The sequence below is a fragment of the Aulonocara stuartgranti genome, assembly GCF_965226115.1.
Source record: "Aulonocara stuartgranti genome assembly, chromosome: 10".
Lineage (NCBI taxonomy): Eukaryota > Metazoa > Chordata > Actinopteri > Cichliformes > Cichlidae > Aulonocara > Aulonocara stuartgranti.
Genome location: NC_138946.1, coordinates 12,648,000 through 12,670,858, shown reverse-complemented (window position 1 = coordinate 12,670,858; position 22,859 = coordinate 12,648,000). Strand labels below are relative to the sequence as shown.

General features: G+C 39.8%; 1 protein-coding gene across 6 annotated transcripts in view; it reads right to left on the bottom strand.

The window, feature by feature from the left end:
• gabra1 (gamma-aminobutyric acid type A receptor subunit alpha1) overlaps positions 1-2,919 on the bottom strand; it is a 37,328-nt gene extending 34,409 nt beyond the window's left edge. The window contains exons 1-3 of one of the 6 annotated variants that reach the window (XM_082547787.1): positions 2,631-2,919; positions 2,338-2,467; positions 219-324 (exon numbers count right to left, since the gene is read on the bottom strand). In XM_082547787.1, coding sequence (XP_082403913.1) covers positions 219-298 — 80 coding nt within the window. In that variant the 5' untranslated portion in view covers positions 299-324; positions 2,338-2,467; positions 2,631-2,919. The other 5 variants (XM_082547784.1, XM_082547788.1, XM_082547785.1 and 2 more) reach the window with 5 other exon arrangements.
• Positions 2,920-22,859: the final 19,940 nt, after the last annotated feature.

Below are 22,859 nucleotides of genomic sequence, written 5' to 3'. Positions count from 1 at the left end.
TGGGCTGTATCTATGCCTACAAGAATGACCACCCTCAACATTGTTTTTTCCCCCTCTAGCACTGTGCAAGCCTTCAAAACCAAAACATGTTAACAGTGTGAAGACATAGATATGAATCTGTGAGGCATCTTATGCAGATTTGTGACTTTAATGATTTGTCCAGTGAATCCGATAGAAATACAGGATATGTGCAATCACAAGTTCAAGTTTATTCTTACCTTTTCCCAAACAGTACGCTGTTGGTAAAAAGCAAGCAAGCCCACAGATACAGAAAGAGCGTCCGGCCCCGTCCACACATGGTTGCAATATGAAGACCTTTCACTGCTGGGGTTCAAAGAGAGAGAGCGAGAGACAAAGAGAGAGAGAAAGAGAGAGAAAGAGAGAGAAAGAGAAAGAGAGAGAGAGAGAATGGACATCATTATCAAGTCATATGAGCCAGTGGCACACCGTCATTCCTAATATTTCAGTGTCAGCAAATAGGATGTGGTAAAACACCAGCAAACATGATTATGGACCAGGATGCTTTATGTGAGGTTTTTTGGTCCTGACTCTCAACATCACTAACAGATTCACTGACAGCACATGAATCAAAAACCAAATAGCCAAGCCACATGCACTGATGTATTGGGCCATTACATCCAACATTACATCAAAGATTTGACATCAAATTTTGCATTACATGTCACGTTGACAGAGCCACATTCTACACCCAAGCCACGAGAGAGATAAGAACTGATCAACGTTTTGATTACCAAAAAGGCATACGGTGTAAACACATTTCTCATAATTGATGCTTAATCCATATGCATAGGATATGGCTGCATCTGTAGCGCATAATAATTAAGCAGAAATAACAAGGAAACACATCACTGACCACATAACACCCCCGTGAGCTTGTAGCACCTGTACACAGCCTCCTCTAATACCCTATAATTTGAAACTGCGTTACCGCAGTATTAAACCAAATCTCCCTAAAAGACCAATATTTGCATCTTCTCTATTCATTTAGCTGTGGCAGTCGGGTCATAAAGTGTACAGACGATAGAAAGGGTTATTGTGCATGTAGATCACAATGCCCCAAATCACAATCCATTCCTGAAAGCATATTCAGTGTGTCCACGAGAGGGCCAGTTACTAAGTTATTAAAAAAAGCGCTAAAATTTCACAAACGACCATAAAATGGTGCCAAAGAACCACAGCCCAGATAGAAGACAATACCCCTGATACTTGGCTGTGGTGTGCCAAGATGCACAGTGAGCGGGATGCACAGTGAGATGAACATGCACTGCTCTGTTAAAATGAAATGAAATGAAAATAAATCCCGAGGCTGACAAGGACTTGATAAGCGAGGATACTACAGATTAAGGAACGGAGGAGAAAATCCCGCATAGGCACACTTTCTAAGTTATTCAGAGGAAATGTCACCCTGTCCCCAACAACATATGAATACATATTTGACACGGACAGACATTTGGCATGCAACTGGCATCGTTGCATGGATGCTCTAAATACATGCATGACGATCGGATTCGTGCGTGGCAGAGTAATTAAGCAAATGTACGTTGATGCTATTTTATTCGGAGCGCTGTCCGTGGTGATGAAACCAAGCTGCCTCCCTTCAAAACATCAAGCAGCTCGTGTTCTCCACAGAAATCATTTTTAAAAATCCCCCAAATCGCTTCTAATTTCGACGACAAACTGCCCCTTCCTCCCCTGTAAAACTCGTCTTCGGTTATAGCGGTGTCCAGCAACAAACCATCCCTTTCTGAATCCGACTGTTCTCTCGCGCTTTTGCCTGACAGAAAGGCGAGAAAAAAAAAACGAAGAAATCACTTACAGCAGATGAGTCGGGGTATATTCGTTGCCCGCTGCCTATATCCTCAAACTTTTACGAATAGCTTTTCTAGCCGGACTGAATGAGAAAAAATCCTCTGTGATCTCAGATCTGACGAATTTTAGCTTGAGGCTGGAGAAGCGGCTGCTGACGATATGCGCAGGTCTCTCTCACTGTTCATTGGTGGTGCCGTAGTGAGTTCAACTCTCAGTCTGTCAGCAGCAAAGAAAAAAAAAGAAAAAAAGGAGAAATCTTCTGCTAAACTACCAAATCTGGTCTGTGTACCGACATCCCCCTCCAAATTATTGCTGTTCACCGACCGTATCTGTAAATAAAGCGCACACCAAACAGACTATGTCCAAGCGCAGACTATTTAATTTTAGAATAGGCTGTGCAGACCTAATATAAAGAAAAGCCCGCCCATTTTATATGCAGCACAATTTAACTTCCACTGCTGTCGCACTAATCTCTTTTCACTGGCCGCTAAATAAAAATCCTCTTACATTTTTTGATTGGAATTCCTTGTTATTTTTTCACCATCTCGCTCTCCCTCTCTCCCTGACTCCTACGTGATGATTTCCAAAGAGATTATATTGACATTCATCAAAAAGACCGTCTCACGACCTGAAACAGCTAGGACATCGTATGGACAAGAGTTACGGCTATAAAACGGACAGTGAGTTCTCGCAATGAAGAGGAAAAATGAATTAAAAAAACGATGCTATGGCACAGATTCCCGCGCACCAGCGGGGGGAAAAGACACATCCACAATGTTAAGAAAATCGTGTTCCCTCACCAGCTTGCACTGATGACACGAGCTTCTCTCTCTGCAATAAAAAAAATCCTCCTCGAATCACTCGCCGTCTACTAAAAACCCACGTTTCGCATCGAGACCCCAACACTGTTTCTGTTTACAGCCAAATATTCTGCTGCTACAGCCGCGCCGCTCCAGACTGAGCACAGAACGACGAGGAGCGCTGAGCTGCGTGCATCTGCAAGGGAGGGAAAAAAACGAGCTTATGATAACCGGCGTATATTTTTGTAGTCGTCTGCGTATTTCAAGTTAAACTACAAATCAGGGGACATTTTCATCACCAAGGACTCTGAAAGAAGGCATAAGTGGAAAGCAAGGGCATTCTTATGGGCAGTTTACATCATATCACTATGACTGATGGTCGCATAAGCCTCTCATAAATCTCGTCTGTTGATCCTAGAATGATTTTGACAGAGGAACAACTCTTTTTTTCGCCTTCAGTTTTGACTGGGGGTTTATTTTCATCAGAGCAGGCAGAGTGAGCTGGCAGTGTAGTCACGTCAGTCTTGTCTGCAGTGCAACGTTTCCTCTGTGAGCGTGAGTGTGTGTATGTGTGTGCCTCTTCACGCGTGGTTAAAGTAGTGCATGTGAGTGATTAGTTGTGACGGACGTCATGGGTTTGTATGCCTCCTTTATGTCTGTATTCAATAAGACATGTCTTTCATCTACCTATCTATCAATCTATCTATGAAAATGTATTCCACAAGGACCCCTACCACCATATCCACTACCTCACACACGCATACACACACTTGCACTCTGCCCATTCCGCTCTTAACCTGATGCTGCACGGGTGTGTGTTTGTGTATATATATTTAACAGGTCCACAACCCCACCCAGCTCATAATGCTATCAGAATGCAAGTGGGGTATCGTCTCAAGCTGCCTCCCTTCTCCCAAAGCCAGACGCCACCGCTGCATGTGACTCGATTTGAGCGCATGCACAACCAACACGTGCCCGTGTGCGCTCAAATCGACGCGCACGCCCGCGATGGATAGTGGAGAGGGAAAAGTATGACTGTCGTTGCTTCCTCGCCTCCTCCTCCTTCTCCTCCTCCTGGCGTTTTATTAACCTTCCGTTGTGCCGAAGAGGGGGACTTCTTCTTGGGGAACAACGTAGAGCCTCTACCAAACATTGCAAGTGATCAGTTAAGATGAATATCTAGGGACTCCGCTTAAACAAATGGCAAACAAAGGCGACTTGGCTCCTCACAGCTCCATCTCTGGACAGGTGATGGGAACGGATAGTGAAGTGAGCTGTGTGTATGTGTTTGCAGAGAGAGATGGATGATGGTAATTTAGGTGAGAGGTGTGCAGGTTATGTGGAAATAATCACTCGCTGTGAACAGTGTTTTTGAATTTTGAAAGAAGCGTTGAGTAACTACGCCTCCACCCCCTCTCACTTCCCCTCTTCCTTCCTTTTGTGCATCCATCAAAGTGCTGTATGTGGTGATAAGTTGTTTCATTTTACACAATCTTAAAGTACTGACTGCGGTAAATTGGCTTTCATACACCACGTGTTGCAGTCTTGTATTAATGACACATTAACGCAAATAGCAACCAGCTGCCAACTCCTCTATGTGTTCACAGAGTCAATATGTTTTTGCATTCTCTGTTGCCCAAGTGCCACGTGACCGCACATGCCAGAAGACAGTTATTTGCTGTTTGGGATGTTCTGTGGATGCGCTTGAAGCATCAGGATTGTTGTGTCTCAGAGAAAAAGTGGCCCATGACCCTGAAAGCTTTTACTGTACTCTTATTTTAAGTTTAGTCAACACATGCAGTCTCACTGTGACACAATCTTTAACACCTCAGCTTTATTTGTAGCTCCAGTCTAATTTCAAATTATTTGCAGGCTTTGAAGAACATTTAAAAAATAGATGAAGCATGATATGAGAGAGTCCCAGTATATTTCTTGAGGAGTATGCACATCGCAAGGCAAAAGTGTCTTAATTTGGGATGTGACGTCACTAGATTGGAAATCCAGTCTCCATGATTCTGGGCTGTTCTAGCCAATTGCACATTTTAGCTTTGTTTAGTCCACTCTAGATTACTCTGTCCATATGCAACAACAGGCAGGGCTCCCCCCTTGGCTGACTCCATCTAAGGCTCTACCAGGAGATAGAGATGGAGATATAAACTCAAGTGCAGTACTTTATTTCAATTACTGCAGTGAAGGGTGATTTGCACTTGCCTTTTTTATTATCCACAGGGCTAGTGCATTTCATGGTGTCAGTTGGTTTAAACTCTGGTGCTGGTGTGGCCTTTGAACCTGGATGTAAAGTACTGTGGAAATGTCTTGAATCATTCCTTATTTCTTTATGTTTTAATTCCAAAGAGTCAGACCTTTTGCCATTTTGAAAGAGGTCTTGACCAGTAGTTCTCCAGGCTTTCTGAATGTCTGTCAAAGTTTTTCTTTGGGCATTGAGTGCCTTTTTACTCATTTTCAAACTGCACAGTTTGCAGTTTGTCCCTTGAAAGATGGAAGAAGCTGGACAAGCGGAGGCCTAAAACAGCAGGTGAACAGTATATGAAAGTCATGTCCTTAAGAAATAGAAAATAAAATCATGCAAAGACGTGACATGGGACCTGAGAGATGCATTTGTGTGATCTATCCACAGTTTGCCAAAACCTCTTCAGACATGCTCTTAATGAAAGGGTACCTGATAGGTAATTATTCTTAAGCAAGGAAACAGGGAGAAAAGACTGAGGTATGCCACATTACACAATAACTGGACTAAAATTAGCAGCGGGTTTTATGGATTTATGAATCAAAATGTTAAATTGTTTGTTCAAATCATTATCAGTATGTATTGATGATGTCAGGAGAGAAGTGCAACAGTGAGTGTCTACAGCCTTCTGTAAGACATGTTGGAGGCTCTGTCATGGTTTGGGACTAGATTTCAGACAGTGGTGTTGTGGATCTTGTCAAACATGATGTAATTAATAATACAAAAAAGTGTTGTCAGCTATGACCCACCATGTAGGATCATCAAAAATGTTGCAGCAAGAGTACGGACAGGGACTAGAAAGAGAGAGCAGATTTCTCCTATATTGGCTTCCCTTCATTGGCTCCCAGTTAAATCCAGAATTGAATTCTAAATACTGCCCCTCACATACAAGGTCTTAAACAATCAGGCCCCATATTATCTTAATGACCTTGTAGTACCACATCACCCTATTAGAGCACTTTGCTCTCGCACTGCAGGCTTACTTGTTGTTCCTAGAGTATTTAAAAGTAGAATGGGAGGCAGAGCCTTCAGTTTTCAGGCCCCTCTTCTATGGAACCAGCTTCTAGCTTGGATTTGGGAGACAGACACTATCTCTACTTTTAAGATTAGGCTTAAAACTTTCTTTTTTGTTAAAGCATATAGTTAGGGCTGCATCAGGTGACCCATAATCCTCTCTTAGTTATGCTGCAAAGGCATAGGGGTGCTGGGGGATTCCCATGATCCACTGTGTGTTTCTTCTTCAGTCACCCTTCTCACTCACTATGTGTTAATAGACCTCTCTGCACGGAATCATACTTGTTATTAATCTCTGGCTCTCTTCCACAGCATGTCTTTTGTCCTGTCTTCCTTCTCTCACGCGAACCAGTCGTGGAAGATGACCGTCCCTCCCTGAGCCTGGTTCTGTTGGAGGTTTTCTTCCTGTTAAATGGGAGTTTTTCCTTCCCACCGTCGCCAAAGTGCTTGCTCATAGGGGGTATTATTGTAGGGTTTACCTTACAATATAAAGCACCTTGAGGAGACTGTTGTTGTGATTTGGTGCTGTATTAATAATATTTAATTGAACTGATTTGAATCTGGAAATCATCTGATTGGAAATGCCTATCTCTCTGCATGACAATGATCCCAAACCCTCAAACCCATATTATTTTGTCACATGGACTGTACAGCAGGACAGTAAAATGTACAGGTGTAACTGTTTCAGGTCAGAATGCAGTTCAAGAAGCCTGGAAGACTGCTTGAATAAATCTGAACAATTAAGAAAGCTTGACTAAGAGAGTTCAAACTATGTTGAAGATTAAAGGTGATGTCAAATATTGACTATCAAGCTTACACACTTAATGTTTGCTTTATATACTTAATTTTCATGTATGTTTGTGCATTTTTCAACAAGTCATCACACCTTTTCCCCCATTGTTCTAACAAAATATTTTTCTCAAAATGTATCAAGTCTCAAGACTTTTGCACTGTTCTGTAGTGTGTTGTCTTCGTCTCCACCTGGATTCCAATTTCATCATTTATGCTTCAGCCTTCCAATCAGGACAAAACTCTTGCAAGTATAGTGGAAAGATTTTCATTGCAGTGTTATCCATAAGTGGTACTAAGAAGAAGGGACACTAACAGTGAATCCATATATTACTAGTGTTTGCATAGTTCCTTTAATAAATGACTTTAAGGAGGCACTAAGTGAACCTGAATGTAGTCACAAGCTAATATCACCAAATTGCTGGGTACCTGTCGTTCTAGCAGTTTCACATGTAGACACAAATCCACTGTCACTGTTGTCTGTAGTTCTCCTTCTGCAGAGTATTAGGAGTGACTTGCCTCAATCAGTTGTTCAGAGAAATAAATCAGGCTGTGCAGAGGACAAAAGAGTGCTTCCCCTCTGTGAGCTGCTTTCTGCAATCAGCCAAGGCTGACATCTTCTCTGACTCACAGTTTTAGGCCAAGTCCAGTGTACCACACGCTAGCATAGGTGCACACACACACACACACACACACACACACACACACACACACACACACACACACACACACACGCACACACATTTATATGAACTCATATATGCAGTCATGCACACTCATATACAGATATGGTACCTATGTAGATGTGTGTATGAATCATCCATGCAAGCTGAAATGCTTGCTGACACACACAGGCCACATGGGTATATGTAAAATAAAGCAATCATATTGAATATGGACACAAATGCACACATGCTTACAGCTGCTTGCAACAATAGCACTGCATATATAAAATTTACTCTGTGGTTTGATTTGTGGTGCTAAAATCTATCTAAAATCTAAACAATGTATTTAGTTTTTATGGTGTGTCTTATGTTTGAATACAAGAAGAAAACAGCCAGGGATTCGTTTAAAGGACCTTTACGGGACCAGTGTAAAAAACTTGAATAATTTTATAATCAAAAAAGAGTTTCCAAGGAATGGTAAAAGGGGAGAAAGACAATTTAAATACAGCTTAGAATATTTACGGAAATTAGAAGTAATTTTACTATTATTTCTGCCAGCATTATTTATTTGAGAATTATCTGATTTTTATGTCTTCTGCTACAAATATAACTTCAATTTTGACCGTTTGTTTAAAGTTGTGCTTTAAAATATGTTTTATTTATTTTCTATATTTAGAAAAGCTTTCAATTTCTTCATGTGGTGCCTGAATTTCACCAGGTCCTAACTAAACTCATCCTTTCCCAGAGTTTCACACAGTCACCTCAATACAACTTGTTTTATCCAGCCTCTAGTGGCCACTAGAGGAAATGCAACTTAAGGATTATTTGCAGTAACTGCAGCATTCGGCTGTTTTGATTTTAGTGTTTAACTCGGGTCTCCATGAAAGAGATGTGACTATGCCACCTAAATATCTCTGCTCTACCAAGTGCATCTGAATTGCACTAAATGTCTGAATTTATCTGCTTCTCTCTCACACATCTTGAGCTCTCTTTTGCTCCTACTGTCCTGCTTGATTTATAGCCAAACTGCCTTCAGTTTTTTTGTTTTGTTTGTTTTAGGGTTTTTTTGTGTGTGTGTGTGTGGGGGGGGGGGGGGGGGGGGGGGGTCATCTCAAAAACATGGACGCCTGCACATGAAAGCACACTAAACACAAACAGCACTGCGGAAGCATCCAAGCCAGGCCACAGAGCAGAGGCAGACCACACAGCAGCAGCAGCAGCGCTTTCACTCGTCAGTTTACATAACACTGATTATAACCCTGAGATTTAGCCAACCAATGCGCAACAGTTTAGTTGGCCTGGGTTTCACTGACCATCTGTTCAACTGCATAGTTGACTTCCTTCAAATAGTTTTCCTGGACACTTATTCTACCTAGTAAAATTGTCCGCTGCTGCCGGTCATGCCTCACACGGTGGTTTCACAGCAAATCACCTTCAAAATAAATGAGCTGCAGATACAATGTAGCCCTTTATGCTGTTTTTTTTTATTCTGTTATAATGTTATCTTTGGAATTTATAAGATATTATTAACACACTTAGGCCAATTCTTTTCTGTTGCATTGAGCAGGATATCAAACTTTCCTTGTCAAGTGTATGTTGGTTTGTTTTTGTATTTTATTTATTCTCCAAAGTGAGCCAGGTTGAGAAACACATTAGACTTGTAAGAAACCAATTTCCCTTCAGGGGATGGATATTTATTTGGATGTTGTAAATGCTTCAGGGTATACCAATACAGTATGTAAGGAAGATTATTTTTTTTTTGCATTTTGTTATAGGTATTGTTGATTAATGTCTCAGGATGACCGGTTTTCATTCTGTTCAGCGGGGAATGTTTATTTGATTGTTGTCTTGTATATTCTTCCAAAGCTTTCTTGGCAGTACTCCTTACATCAGTGGATGTTATCCCAGCCAGCCCGTGAATACAGCCAAACACAACTGCAAGCTCTGAAAATGTAATTACAGCATTAGATGCTCATTTTGAGTATTTTTGTTGTTCTTCGGCATGTTAGCTGACTCGCTGACCATTAGACCTCCTGAGGTCTTACCTTCAGTCATGGATAAAGTCTCAGTTTCTCAACCATTGTTTTACCATGTGCTTACTGCTTGTTTGTGTTTATAAATCAAATTGTGGCAGGCTGCACACAATAAGATTTGATTTTCTGGGACTGCATTGTAACTAAAACGAATCAGCTTTAAGTAATACTCGAAGCTATGAAGATCAACGGGATGTTAGAGTTGAGGGGCTCTCTTAATTTGTAATTGTGACGAAGCCTCCTTCATGATGTACCTCGGTTCCATGTTGTTGTCCCTTTGCCCAATATTTCCACTGAGTGCAGTTTACATTTAAGTGCTGACACTAATGGATCATAAAATCTTTTTCCTGCCCAGATGTGATGAAGAAATTACAGTGCAGCGGCATTAACTGTGGCAATTATATGGAATGACAGTTCCTTTCAAACATCCCACTGATCCCAAAATAAAGACAGAGCGAACGTGATAGAGTAGATCGGCAGAGAGAGAAAGATGTTCTCTGATTGTTAGCACAAGGTAATGAAACTCTGAAAAGGTGACATTATCAACATGGGGGCGGAGAGATTCAGTGAGACTGTTGCTGCCTCTATTTCTGGAGGTGTAGGAGTATTTGTGTATGCATGTGTGAGTGTGGATTTGTGCAAATTGTTGTGTGTCTGCGTGACAGAGAAACGAATGGTGTCAGAGCGTGCATGTGAATGTGTGAGAAAGGGAGAAAGTGACAGCATTAAAAAAAACAGAGAGAGGGAATGGAGGAAAAGAAATATTTTTCACACATCTCCTAACTCATTAGAGCTCATCATTCACTCATTCAGCAAAACTGTAAATTTGTATGGAGGTGCTATTCTAGGTTGCAGCCACAAAAAGCTGCGCTTCACTTTCCACCATACAGCCAACAAAAGACACTATTTCTTCCTTCTTTTTTTAACCTGTATTTTTTTTATAATTAGGCCTCAATTTCTAAAGCAGTTTGTAGATTTCAGAGTCTTAAAATTTGAATTATGCTGAAAAATGGCTTAACATACATACACATATATGCACACGCTGCAAAAATATGAGTGAATTCATAGCATTCTTTCCAAAGATCATTTTTACTGTGAACTACTGTAAAACAAGCACAAATTTCCCCTTTGATTGATAATCTTGTTAAAGTCTAATCAGTGAATGTTAGGTTTGTTTTGAACCATCAGTTGTACATTATTTGTTCTGTTATAAACAGTGTTGGGTAAGTTACTTTAAATTAGTAACTTAGTTACATTACTAGTTACTTCTATCAAAAGCAACTCAGTTACTTCAAGTTACTCGTTACTTTCAAAGTAACTAGTTACTAGGGAAAGCAACTTTGGTTTTACTCAGAATTCTCTTGTTAATATGTTGCTTCCGTAACTGGATACCCAGCAAGATTGCCAGTCTTCTAGCTTGCTTACTTGACACAAGTGCACTGTGCCACCTACCAATAGAAAGGAAAAGATAATGTGCATATTTCCACAAGAGAAATCCCACGCCTGGACCGCCGTTGACCGCCGCCATAATTCTAGCCTACATCACAGCGTCATGTGCGCTTTTTACATCCAACACAAAAACTGCAGTCGTGGTGCTTTCGATTGTACTCAGAACTCGGAAATTCTGCCTTCTGAATAGGAAGATGTAGGTAACACCAGACTGCAGATGAGCTGCATACATGGCTGGACTGGGACAAAAAATCGGCCCGGGCGTTTTGACTATAGAGCGGCCCGCCATTATAGGAAAACTCATAAAGCCTTTGAATGAAAACAAACGCTGTTGTGACAGTGATGAACACTGTTTTTATGGTATATATGCATTAATCGTTTGTTGTAAGATTCAGATAATAATTTGCTTTTAAAAGCGAGACATTTTAAATGAGAATAAGAAAGAAAAGTATTTCTTTGTTCCCACCTCTCCCTGTTAATGCCCTACCTGCCCCCCTGGCAAAACTTTGCTAGACCCGCCCCTGCGCAGTTACCAGCTGTCAGCTATGTAGAAAAGGATCCTGGTGTTATTTCTCAGAAACAGTTCATAACTTCCCTTCAACTCATTCATGTCACCTAAAAGGTAAACCTGTTTCTCCATCACCTGTTCAGCTCTGATGATTCAGTAAGGACATCTCCTGGTTTCATCTTCATGTTTCCCTCTCACCAGATAACCAAACCGACATCATGACCAGCAGCTTTTACAGCTGTGGCTCCAGCAAACATCAGCTGATACTAGAAAGTAATATTAAATAAATTCTAACAACAGCTGATCAAGCTTAAACATGCTGCTGTCGTTTAGCGCAAAGTGGGCAATAAACAAACGAGAGAAAAGCCGATCAGCTGATCATTGATCAGTTTCGTGATTGAAGTAGAAATGGGAGAGGGAGGGGGAGAGAATGAGTGAAGAAGAGTAAGCTGACAGCATAAAGACAGAATAAACCCAGCTTTGTGTCTTTTTCATTGTAGCTGAAGTCCGGGACAAAGTGTGTTCCTTTTCACCTCAATACGAAACGCATAATGTTTGCTCTGAATACGAGATGACTCTGTTTTTTAGGGGACGGTTGGCAACTCTAATAATTAACCTTATGAACAAAATAAAGTTCAACATCAGTAACATCATAGCACCCACCCAGCTGTGTAGAAACTCCATCATGCTAGCTAGCACGCAGTACGAAAAAGCACAACGAAAATAAACTCCACCTAAACTTGGTTTATATCTGACCCAGATAAACTGCGGGTCATAACTTCTTACCTGAAGTTCATTTCACCTGACACTCGGACTGGCGGGTCTCTCCTCTTGACTCCCCTTTCCCTCATCCACCTGCTGGCTTCCACCACTTGCTAATGTTACTGAATCTGTGGAAGCTCTGCGATAGCCACCACACGAAGTAACGACTAACGAGCCTATCTAAATCCCAGTAACGATTAACGCGTTCCTGATTTTGGCATAATAACTAGTTACCGTGCTCGTTACCACAATAATAATGTAGTTACTGTAACGCGTTACTGTAACGCGTTACTTAATAACGCGTTAGTCCCAACACTGGTTATAAACCCCGTGTAATAACAGTCAATGATTCTTCTTAACATAAAATGCAATTTTTCCAACACTTATAAACAAAGAGGGTTGTGGAAAAAGCTTCTTAAATTGTAAATTGTTCACTGAAGCCAAAATTTTGTCTATGTAATGTACATAACAGCTTCTTCTTTCTGCATCCGCTCTTCCTCATCTGCATCTGACTTCTATCACATCTCCATCATTGGATTGACTTTCTCTGTCCTGTCTCTCACAGCTTTGTTTCAACAGTTAAAACTGCTAGCTGTGTGAAGGGACCCAGCCAACCACATCTGCGTGTGGGCGTATACGTGTGAACTTAAAGATTGTGAACACAAGCTTTACTTGCTTGTTAGTGAAGCCAGGTTTGCTAAATTTATAGACAAGTTCTGGCATCTACAGACAACTGAAGGTGGCTGAAGAAGCTAGAAGCAGTTAAGTACAGCACAGGATTCAGAGGATGAAGAAAATAAACAACTCTGGCATCATAATCAAAAGATAAAGCTTAGATACCTAATTAAATGGCTGCAGGCATCATCATTTCTGTCTCTTGTTGCTTTCATACGAAAATCCATCAGAAACAGACCTACAATTAAACCCCCCTTTGATCAGAGTCTAGCAGGAACAAGTGGTAAAACTTGATGCTTATTTTTGTTTTTGCTCTTTTGGCACTCGTTGAGCTGCTGCCACTCAGAATACATTAGCAGGAGTAGAAAATAAAAAAAAAGACAGACATGCAGAAAAATTGATATTTTGAGCACCAGTGAAAAAATATTTTCACAAAGTCATGTCACAAATAAAGCTTCTGGCCACATGCAGTCCTACTTTCATGTTATTAAAGCAAATCTAATCAGTGTAACGTGGAAAAGATAAAAAAAAAAGACACAGCACTGAAATATTTAATTGCACAGTTTATTAACAATAGAAAAATCAATAGATTGTTGCACACCAACATGACATATTCAGATTATAATGGTCCCAGATATTTTATCAATACAGGCATTTCTTTCAGATGCTGCTCAGTGCAGACATCTGGGTAATTACAAATATTCAAATAATAACGAGTGCTGATCTTCTTAACTCTATGGTGACATTCGCAGTTATAACCATGCATCTGTTTCTATAGGATTTGAAATTATTGTTGTCTTTGTCCTGGTAAACCACACTCCACATTCCCTTTTGTGGAGTGAGGAGGAAAAAGGTGAGAATCTCAGAGTTGTGGATACTCAGTAATCCATTCTATGTGTTACCTTACTGCAAACAATGCCCAATACAGGACTAGACTTACTGTGTTTTGATTTGAAATTATGTCATCTGACCTGCCATCTTTTTAATGAGTAAAATGATGCTGGTGACATGTTATCAATTTTAAACACTGAAGAACAAAAAACTAAAAGTAAATGATTGAATTGTCCCTTTTACCTCAGAGCCAGCGAATCAATACCAGAGAGTGGAGCCTGTGATTTGGCTTTTGCTTTTGGCTCAGCCCCTTAAGCCCTAGCAGAGAGAAAAAACCTCAGCAGCTGGCATGAGAAAAATTGTCTTTGCTCAGAAAATCCTGCCTTCGTCTATGACCCACAGTCAAGCGACGGTTTCGAAGAGCAGGACAAAAGCCGAATGACGTAGCAGTTGGGAAACCAGCTTAAGGGTTCTACGGAATATTGAGGAGATACACCACGGTAACAGCGGAGAACTCAATAACTAGTTAAACATGTAGCAATTAGTAGTAAATTAGCAGAAAGTAGTAATTAATACTATGTAGTAAACATTATAATGAGTAATGGCCAAGCTGCTGATGTAGTTGCTGCCATTCTGGGATGCAATATTAAAATATTCATATTTATGGCAGTTATAGAGACGAATCAAAACTAAGTTGATGCCGTTAAAAACATACAATAAAAAAACAATAACAAACTCCTTGCAGCTTCTGAAAATGATTGATTGATTGTAGACACAATCTTTTGTTGTGCGTGTTTTAACATGCACTACTAACATAGCAGTCTTGTAAACAAGTTTTGCCTTTTACACTTACACTGTTTAAGAATATGCAGGAGAGTCGGATCTGCTGCGGCATGAAAATGCAGCACACTACTGAGCACGCATGAACCAAGAGCTGTGCCAGGTGGTATCACCCACCCTTTAGTGGTGACATCCAAGGTCAAATGCTTAATCAAGATTGACATTGTGTGATGTTGACTGAAACTGACAGCACTGTGTAATGTTTCCGATAGTGTTTTTCTGTGCTTATGGACGAGAAAAAATTGAAGCCTGACACTTGAAAAAAAACCCAACCTTAAAACAGCCTTTGCTAGTGTTTCATTTTACAGAGAAGCTGTTTAAGCAATGTGAATTAATTTAAGGTCAGGTCACACATCTTTAAATAGTGGTTATGGCTGTCATTTGGGGCTGCGTTAGCATATCCCAAATGCTTTTCAGTCCCTACCACACCTCCATTCAGCCTCTATAGCTAGTTGATCTTGATTGATGGAGGGCACTAGACCATATTGGCGAGGGGGTGACCACTGGAGCTTACATGTGTAATAGGGTGTGATGGTGTTGAGATGGTTGCAGTGGGTGTATTGTGCCTTATACAGTAGAATGTAGGTTCAGATTCTTTTAAGCATCAATCCCATTTTACAGAAAGTGTCCTGGCTGATGCCTCTAAAGCCATAACACTTTTAGAATTGACCTTGTGGTTTTTATACATTCATAGAACTTGTCAGTATTTGACAACATGATTGAAAAGGGCTTATTCTGCATGCTCCTAATGCATAGTACTTGAAAGGTTGGTATCTTTCTTGTTTATCTTATCATTGTTTTTGTTTTTTTGTGTTTTTTTTGTAGTCAAACTAAGATATGTAGTTTAAAGCAAAGACAAACTGAAATTTGTCTACTTTAGCACATCAGTTTTTGAATTAAAATACATGGACACGGTGAAAGAAAGTAATACAAGGCAAGGCATTTTCTGTATAATAATCCAGTGAAGTGTAATTGTTAATATGTAACAGTTAGTGTTCAAATAGGGATGGCATTTAATCTAAATCAACATGATGCTATTTGAAGTACAAATTGCTGCTGCCTTGTCAGCCAAGCATTTGAGGGGCATGCTTTATATACTACATATATCACACTGGCCCTAAATCCAATGTAGTAACCCTCCTCTGTTTTGTCGCCAGTGTCATGTGTGCCTCATGATTTGGAATTGTCATATAAATGCTTCTTCTGACCCCTGGGGCTAAGACATCTATCTTTGAAGAGGGAATAGAATTGTGTTGGAAGCCTGGAGCTATTCACTCTGCTAAGATGACCAGTCCACTTTATGATCATTGCATTTATCAAAGCGTGTGGTAAATTCCAAGATATGAGATCTAGCTTTCCCGTTGATTCTCCATGCTTTTTTCAACGTCACGTGGCTCTAACATAGATGAGAAGAAACTGCCATTGATCTATTTTGGAAAAGGATGTTATTAGACATTCTGAGTAATGTCTAGTAAAGAGACATCAGCCGCTTCCTCTACATTTATGGTGGTTTGGATTCACTGATCCAAACCAACAAGATCTACAGAAACAACATGTCATTTAGAGTGGAGAAGTAGTAGTCAGAAGTGAGAGGATCACACTACCAGAAGGCATGGATTCCAAGGTATTTGAGATACAAATACCTTTGAGTCCATGAGTACATGGAGAAGATGGTCACAAGAGATCATGTGCTTAGTGAATACCTCAGGCAGCAGAAACCCGATAAAGAAGAAGAGCAAGAACAGGAACTACGCATGGAAGGTCTGGATTCTGTATGGCATTTACCACCGCCAGATAAAAGAAGTGGTTGATATGGAGAAATCCTGGACCAAGCATACATGGAATGCCATAACAAAGTGGCTGGCATAGTATACAGCAGGCTTGACCCACTCCAGGCCTCGAGGGCCGGTGTCCTGCAGGTTTTAGATCTCACCCTGGGTCTACACACCTGAATCAAATGATTAGTTCATGACCAGGCTTCTGGAGAACTTCAAGACATATTGAGGAGGTAACTGTGATGTGTGTGATGCTTTGATGGATCAAGGACACATCTAAACCCTGCAGGACACCGGCCCTCGAGGCCTGGGTTTGGACACCACTGGTATACAGGAACATCTGTACCAAACATGGCCTGGAAATCCCAAGGTCAAAATTTTCCCTAGGGTGGTTGCGATTCACCAGAAAACCCACAAAGAACCTGGAGAGCATCCACGCAAACACGCAAACTCCACACGGGCTGTGGTGGAATCGAACTCGGGCAACAATGTAAGGCAAACGTGCTGACAACTGCACCACCCATATAATATATAATATAATATAACATATTACATAAACATAATGTTATTTTGTTTGGTGTACAATAACACCAAACAGAAATGACAAACAACTAAGAAATTTGACTCCAGTTTACTCCTGTACATTTGTTTAAATAGGCAGTATATATATATCACAGTCAATGTCTCACACTGGGTCGAAGGCCAGCAAATGAACTGTATGTGAAGGAGCCTGCCTGATGTGCAATGACAAATTGTTCCACAATTTTGTAACTGTAACTGCGCAAGCTGTATCACCTCTGAGTTTGTGCTGTGTCTTTCAAACAAGCAAAAGCGTCTGGTCTGCTGACCTGAGAGAATAAGACGGGACAGATAGGGCACAACCTTTAAGAGCCTTAAAGACAAATAAAAGGAATATAAAACAGATTCGTAGTCTACTGTAATGTACTTACAGTATTGTACAGTATAGTATCATTTTCATATACACTTTCAGCAGTTTAAATGCATTTTGCTGTTTCTTTTTCTGACAACCCACTCATTTCTTAACCTTTGCTCAACCTTTTCACTGTAGTGCAGAAGCTTCACTCAAACATTCAAGCTAGTTTTCTGCCTCGTTGTTTGTGTAGGTGCACATCCAATTAAATACAAACAACTAAACAACTAAACAAACAAAATACTTTGAGGTTTTAGTAATAGAAAAAATGCAAATACTTTACTAAATACTATCTTCTAATTCAATGACAGCAGTTAGAAAAGAGAAAATGGCTTATCTCAAATAAAATGACACCAACAATACTGTGGAAAAAGTGTGAACTCGTGTCAATAAGAAACCATACGTGAAGGTAATTTACCGACTGGTATACTCAGAATAGGGACCCAAACGCATGACTCCAAAGAGAAGGCTTTGTTTAGTACACTGGTTTTCAGTTCAATAAAACAAACAAAGCAAAAGAGGCAAAACAGTAAATGAGCTAGCTCAAAAAAACCAGCAAACTGGGCAAGAACGAGAAAAACAATGAACAACAGGATGCACTTTATGGAGTCTCCTGGTATCACATCATATAATCATGTAGTAAAGCTGTGAAATCATTAAATATATGCATTCAAAACACAAGAATAACAACACTCAACAGCTAACCAAAGGTGATGGGTGCATTGATCACAAGCACAGTACAGACAGTTCAGTGAGCAACAGTTGCTGCTACTCTACTCATAACAGTGCTGCTCGCCTCTAAAAATGTGATTCTAAGGAAGTCTAATGAGCCACTAATGATTAGAAATGACGGTTCAATTTCCTGATAGTTTCTATCCCAATATTAGGCTAATATCTGCTACTGGGGTCAGACAGTGACATGACATGTCTTCCTCTTTACAGGAGTGTTGAGGAAGTAGCTAACTGCCTGCAAAATTCCCAGGAATCTCGAGCATGAACGTTACAAAAGAGAGAACTCCGCAATCTGATGTGATTTGACATTAGTTTGCTGAACACTTTCCTTGTTATTAACAACAAGTAATCTAGTAATGAAGTAAAACAACATTAAATTAAATAATGATAAATAATAATGGACTGACTTAATAATAATAAAGACGAATAACTGCTGGTCTACTGTCATCTTAGGTCAATGTTTTGGAACTCGAATAACTGCTAAGTGTAATTTATAAATATATGTGCCTGCTTATAAACTACTGTCAGTACATTTATTTTTCTTTTCCGTACTAAATCCGTAACTACATCTTAAGAGTGCATATTTCTGGGTTTTTTGGGGGTTTTTTGTATGAGCTCAATCACTGATGAATCACTGGTCCTTTATCTATTATATTGTAGATACATTGTAAATTATTACTTCCCCTTTTTACATTTTTGTCATTCGTTTCCTTCATTATCTTATTTTTTCATCCAGTTCCTGAGAATTAGGCAATCAACAAAAGCTGCATGGCCTGGCAGGCAATCAAAAAATTCAATGAAAGAAGTGTGAGTTGATCCACATGACAAAACTATGTGGTCAGCAATGTTGGTCAAGTTACTTGAAAAAAGTAATCAGTAACTAATTACCAATTACTTCCCCAAAAAAGTAATCCCGTTACTTTACTGATTACTTATTTTCAAAAGTAATTCATTACTTAGTTACTTAGTTACTTTTTAAAAACACGATTTACAACCTGAATAGGTGATAAAGTGATAGATCTTTCAGCCTAATTCTACTTTTTCTGCATAATCCATCATACAAAATGTAATCAAATGGAAAGGTCTCTTTTTAAAACTTGTTTTATTAGTTTTAACCTTTTAACTTTATGCAAAAATTTTTTTAATTATATGCAACATTCTCTGACTGGAAGAAATTTGTTTAATATTTAAACCTATTTTCTGCACATTCCAGCACATAAAATAATTTTTTTTTGTGTGTTTACACTCACTCTTTCAAATAGATGCAAGTAAAACACAGCAGAAAATAAATAACATCAAAGACTAGCGGTCCTGTTGCTCTATTTTCACCTGTAAAGCAGGAGTGGCGTAGGCGGAGGTTTGCCCTGGTGCAGGTGTGCCGCAGCGGTCAGTGGAAGAATCCGCGAGTTTCTCTGTGAGTTTCCCATTACGTCGTAGCGCACTCCCGGTGCTTGCTTGGACGTTTAGGGGGGGGGGTTCGCTGTAAAAAGAAGTTTTCTGCCCACGCACAACGGACACTAATGTTTTTGTCACTTTTTATGGAATCAAACTCAAAATAAGGTCAGTACTTCCAAGCTTTAAACGCTGCATGCTCATACTCTCTCCCGCACTCGATATATGATCCATTGTTGATCTGCACACAGCTGTTGTCACGAACGTCACACTCGCTTACGTCACTGTCATGGTAAATGGCCTGCATTTGTATAGCGCTTTTCTAGTCCATAGGACCCCAAAGCGCTTCACACTACATTCAGTCATTCACCCATTCACACACTGGCGATAGCAAGCTACATTGTAGCCACAGCTGCTCTGGGGCGCACTGACAGAGGCGAGGCTGCCGGACACAGGCGCCACTAGGCCCTCTGACCACCACCAGTAGGCAAACATGGGGTTAGTATCTTGCCCAAGAATATTTGGCATGCAGCCAGGATGCAGCCTGGGATCGAACCACCGACCTTCTGATTAGTGGCTGACCTGCTCTGCCACCTGAGCTACAGTCACCCCAACGTGTCATGAGGCATTCTCGCCAAAAAATCACCGTTTTAGTAACGCAGTAACGCAGCGTTCCTACAGGAAAGTAACGTTAATTTAATTACCGTTTTTGCAATAGTAATCCCTTACTTTGCTCGTTACCTGAAAAAAGTAATCAGATTACAGTAACGCGTTACTGCCCATCTCTGGTGATCAGTGATTATCAATCACTTGAAAATTTTTTCTTATTCAATAACTTGTGCTATTTTACAAAACTATATATATATATTGCAACAAACCATTGTCATTTTGGTCCTCTCATTTCTCAGATTTTGAGTTAAAGCCATCCAGCTATATATCTAAGAATGTTTAACGCTATCCATCCCCCACTTATTCTCTCATCCATCGACCCACCCAACCACTCTTTCAGCTACAGTATAACTGGCCATCTGTTATTTTCTCAACTTTTCTCCTGCTCTCTGCTATCCTTAAATCTACCTCTCTCATCTGTTCTCCATTTTCCACCCCTCTCACTCTTGCTTGCTTTCTCTCTCTTCTAAAGCTCGTCCATGTTATGGACACTGTGCTCCAATGAGCGGTGAGCTTTTCTCCCAGACATCCTGACAGACTGAGACAATCTTTGCAGAAGACTTTATGTAACCAATTCATTAGGTTTTCTTGGTTCCAGACACCCCCCACCACCACCCAGATTCACATGATAATAAGAGTGGCTGCCATGGTGAGGAACCAGAAAAATATCCATTTGACATCTAGACTGAAAATACTCCAGCCGGACACACTAGGCAGCTGTATCTGTGATTTCTTTGTGCTACAAAAGTGAGAGCGATTTGTGGCAGAAAAAGCCACTTTTATAAAAGCACAAGATACAAGGGCTTTATTTCACTTATTTCACTTACCTTTACAGTTTCAGCATTTGTACAAGAGAAACCTTCTGAAGTGAGCTTTGGAAAAACATGTTTTTTGATTTAATATCATGGATGTGTCCTTGGGTAAGACCAGACTTCTATTGGTTAGACATGCAGCTTGCATTGTGGATCGTTGCTATTGTTTTAAAAAAATGCACATGTGTATAAGCAGGATAATGTAAAGTGTTTTGGTAAATGTTTAATAGAAATACAGCCATTTAATTACAATTTTGCATGCATTACACATTGTTGTATATTGAAATCGTACATAAATTAGAGCTAAATTGGAAAAAATAGAAAATCTGAAAATCTGTTATATTTTAAAATATACACTAAAATGACTGTAAAGATAAGATACCAAGCTTTTTAACTCTGTGATATTTATATATGTGATATTAGATGAGAAGCTCAAATCCTTATTTAAGTAAATAAGCTTACAGTCTTCGTTCTCTTGTTATAAATTTGAATGTGCATCAACATATAAAAGGAGAATAAATGATCCAGTAGTGTATCAATGCCAGAAAAAAAACAATATGTGTCTGTGCTTTTTTACATTTTCCTTTTTCTGAACTCTGGAGTTGGACACCTGCATTATTGAATAAACTACTACCTCATAAAAAAAAGTACAAATGCATTCTCCAAAGACATGCTACACTCTGTGGTTTACATCTGTGTGGAGGAGGATTCCTACTGTAGCAGCATAATGATCCCAAACAAACCTCAAAGCTTTACAAGAACTATTTGAAGATCAAAGAGGACCAAGGAAAGCTGACTGTCATGTACTTTTCTTCGCAGTCACCTGACATCAGATCCACTGAACATTTATGAGGCTACTTGAAATGTGAGAAAGCCAAGCATCCCCTTGCAGCGCAAGAAGTACTTTATAAATTGTCAAGCTGGATTTTGTACCCTGCCTTATGTTTTGCACAAACTTTTGAGAGTCTATGACCTTGATTGCATTGAGTCATTAAAAGAAGGACCTAGTGAATACAAATGTATTGTGAAATTTGACGATATTTTTATTTTTCCTTTTTGTGTCAGTTATCTCAGATTTGTTTTAACCAAAAAATATATATATTTTATGTAATTACTCCATTTCAGATGTGTAAATCCGTCATAGGTCTTTCTTTGTGGACTCTGTATAATCCTCCTTCATGGGTTTTCTCCAGCTGCTCTGGTTTCCTCCTACAGTCCAAAGACCTGCATGTTAGGTTTATTGGTGATACTAAATAGGCTGTAGATGTGAATGTGAGTTTGAATGGTTCCCTGGCTTTATGTGTTTGCCCTGCAACAGACTGGTGACCTGACCAGGGTGTGCTGCCCCTCTGACTTCCAGCTGGGGTACGTTCCAACCCCTGTGACCCTGAATTGAACAAGCAGTTAAGAAAATCGATGGATGGAAGTCCAAAATAACAGAAAATAAATAGAAAAAAGTACACACACACACACACACACGCACACACAGAACAACAGGTATGCCAACACCTGGATGTGAAAAAAATCTGTGATCTGAAAGTTTGCTGAGTTTCTGGTAAAGGTGTAATGTAGAATAGGGCCAGTTAAGGCAACTGTGATTACATCCCCAGAATCAACTAAAAGCCACATAAGTTTGCACATAAAATTAATCAGCAGAGCATTAAATGTAGGAACATTACTAATACAAAACATAATCCGTCTTGGTAGCTTGAGCAAAATCCTGAATGCATCATTATATGGTAAGTGAAGATTTTTTTATTTTTACTTTATTATAATTGCACCATAAATGTGCTGCATAAAGCAGAAATCATTAGGCTATAAAAAGAGCTATTTTGACATCATCTGTACACATATGAAATTTGCGTGTCAGCCAGTTTGCTTGTGCATACAGGATACAACACTTATGTTGCAAAAAATCATCATCACATGTGACCCAGATATCTCACCTTAATCACCACATTTAGTTCTTGATCAGCCAAACAGAATGAGAGGAAAATTTGCTTCTGATTCTACTTGGATTCAGCAATCATTATCAAAGTCTTTTTAGTGTTAAATTCAGTGTCATACCACACACCATAACATAACAGTTGCCAGAACTACAGGG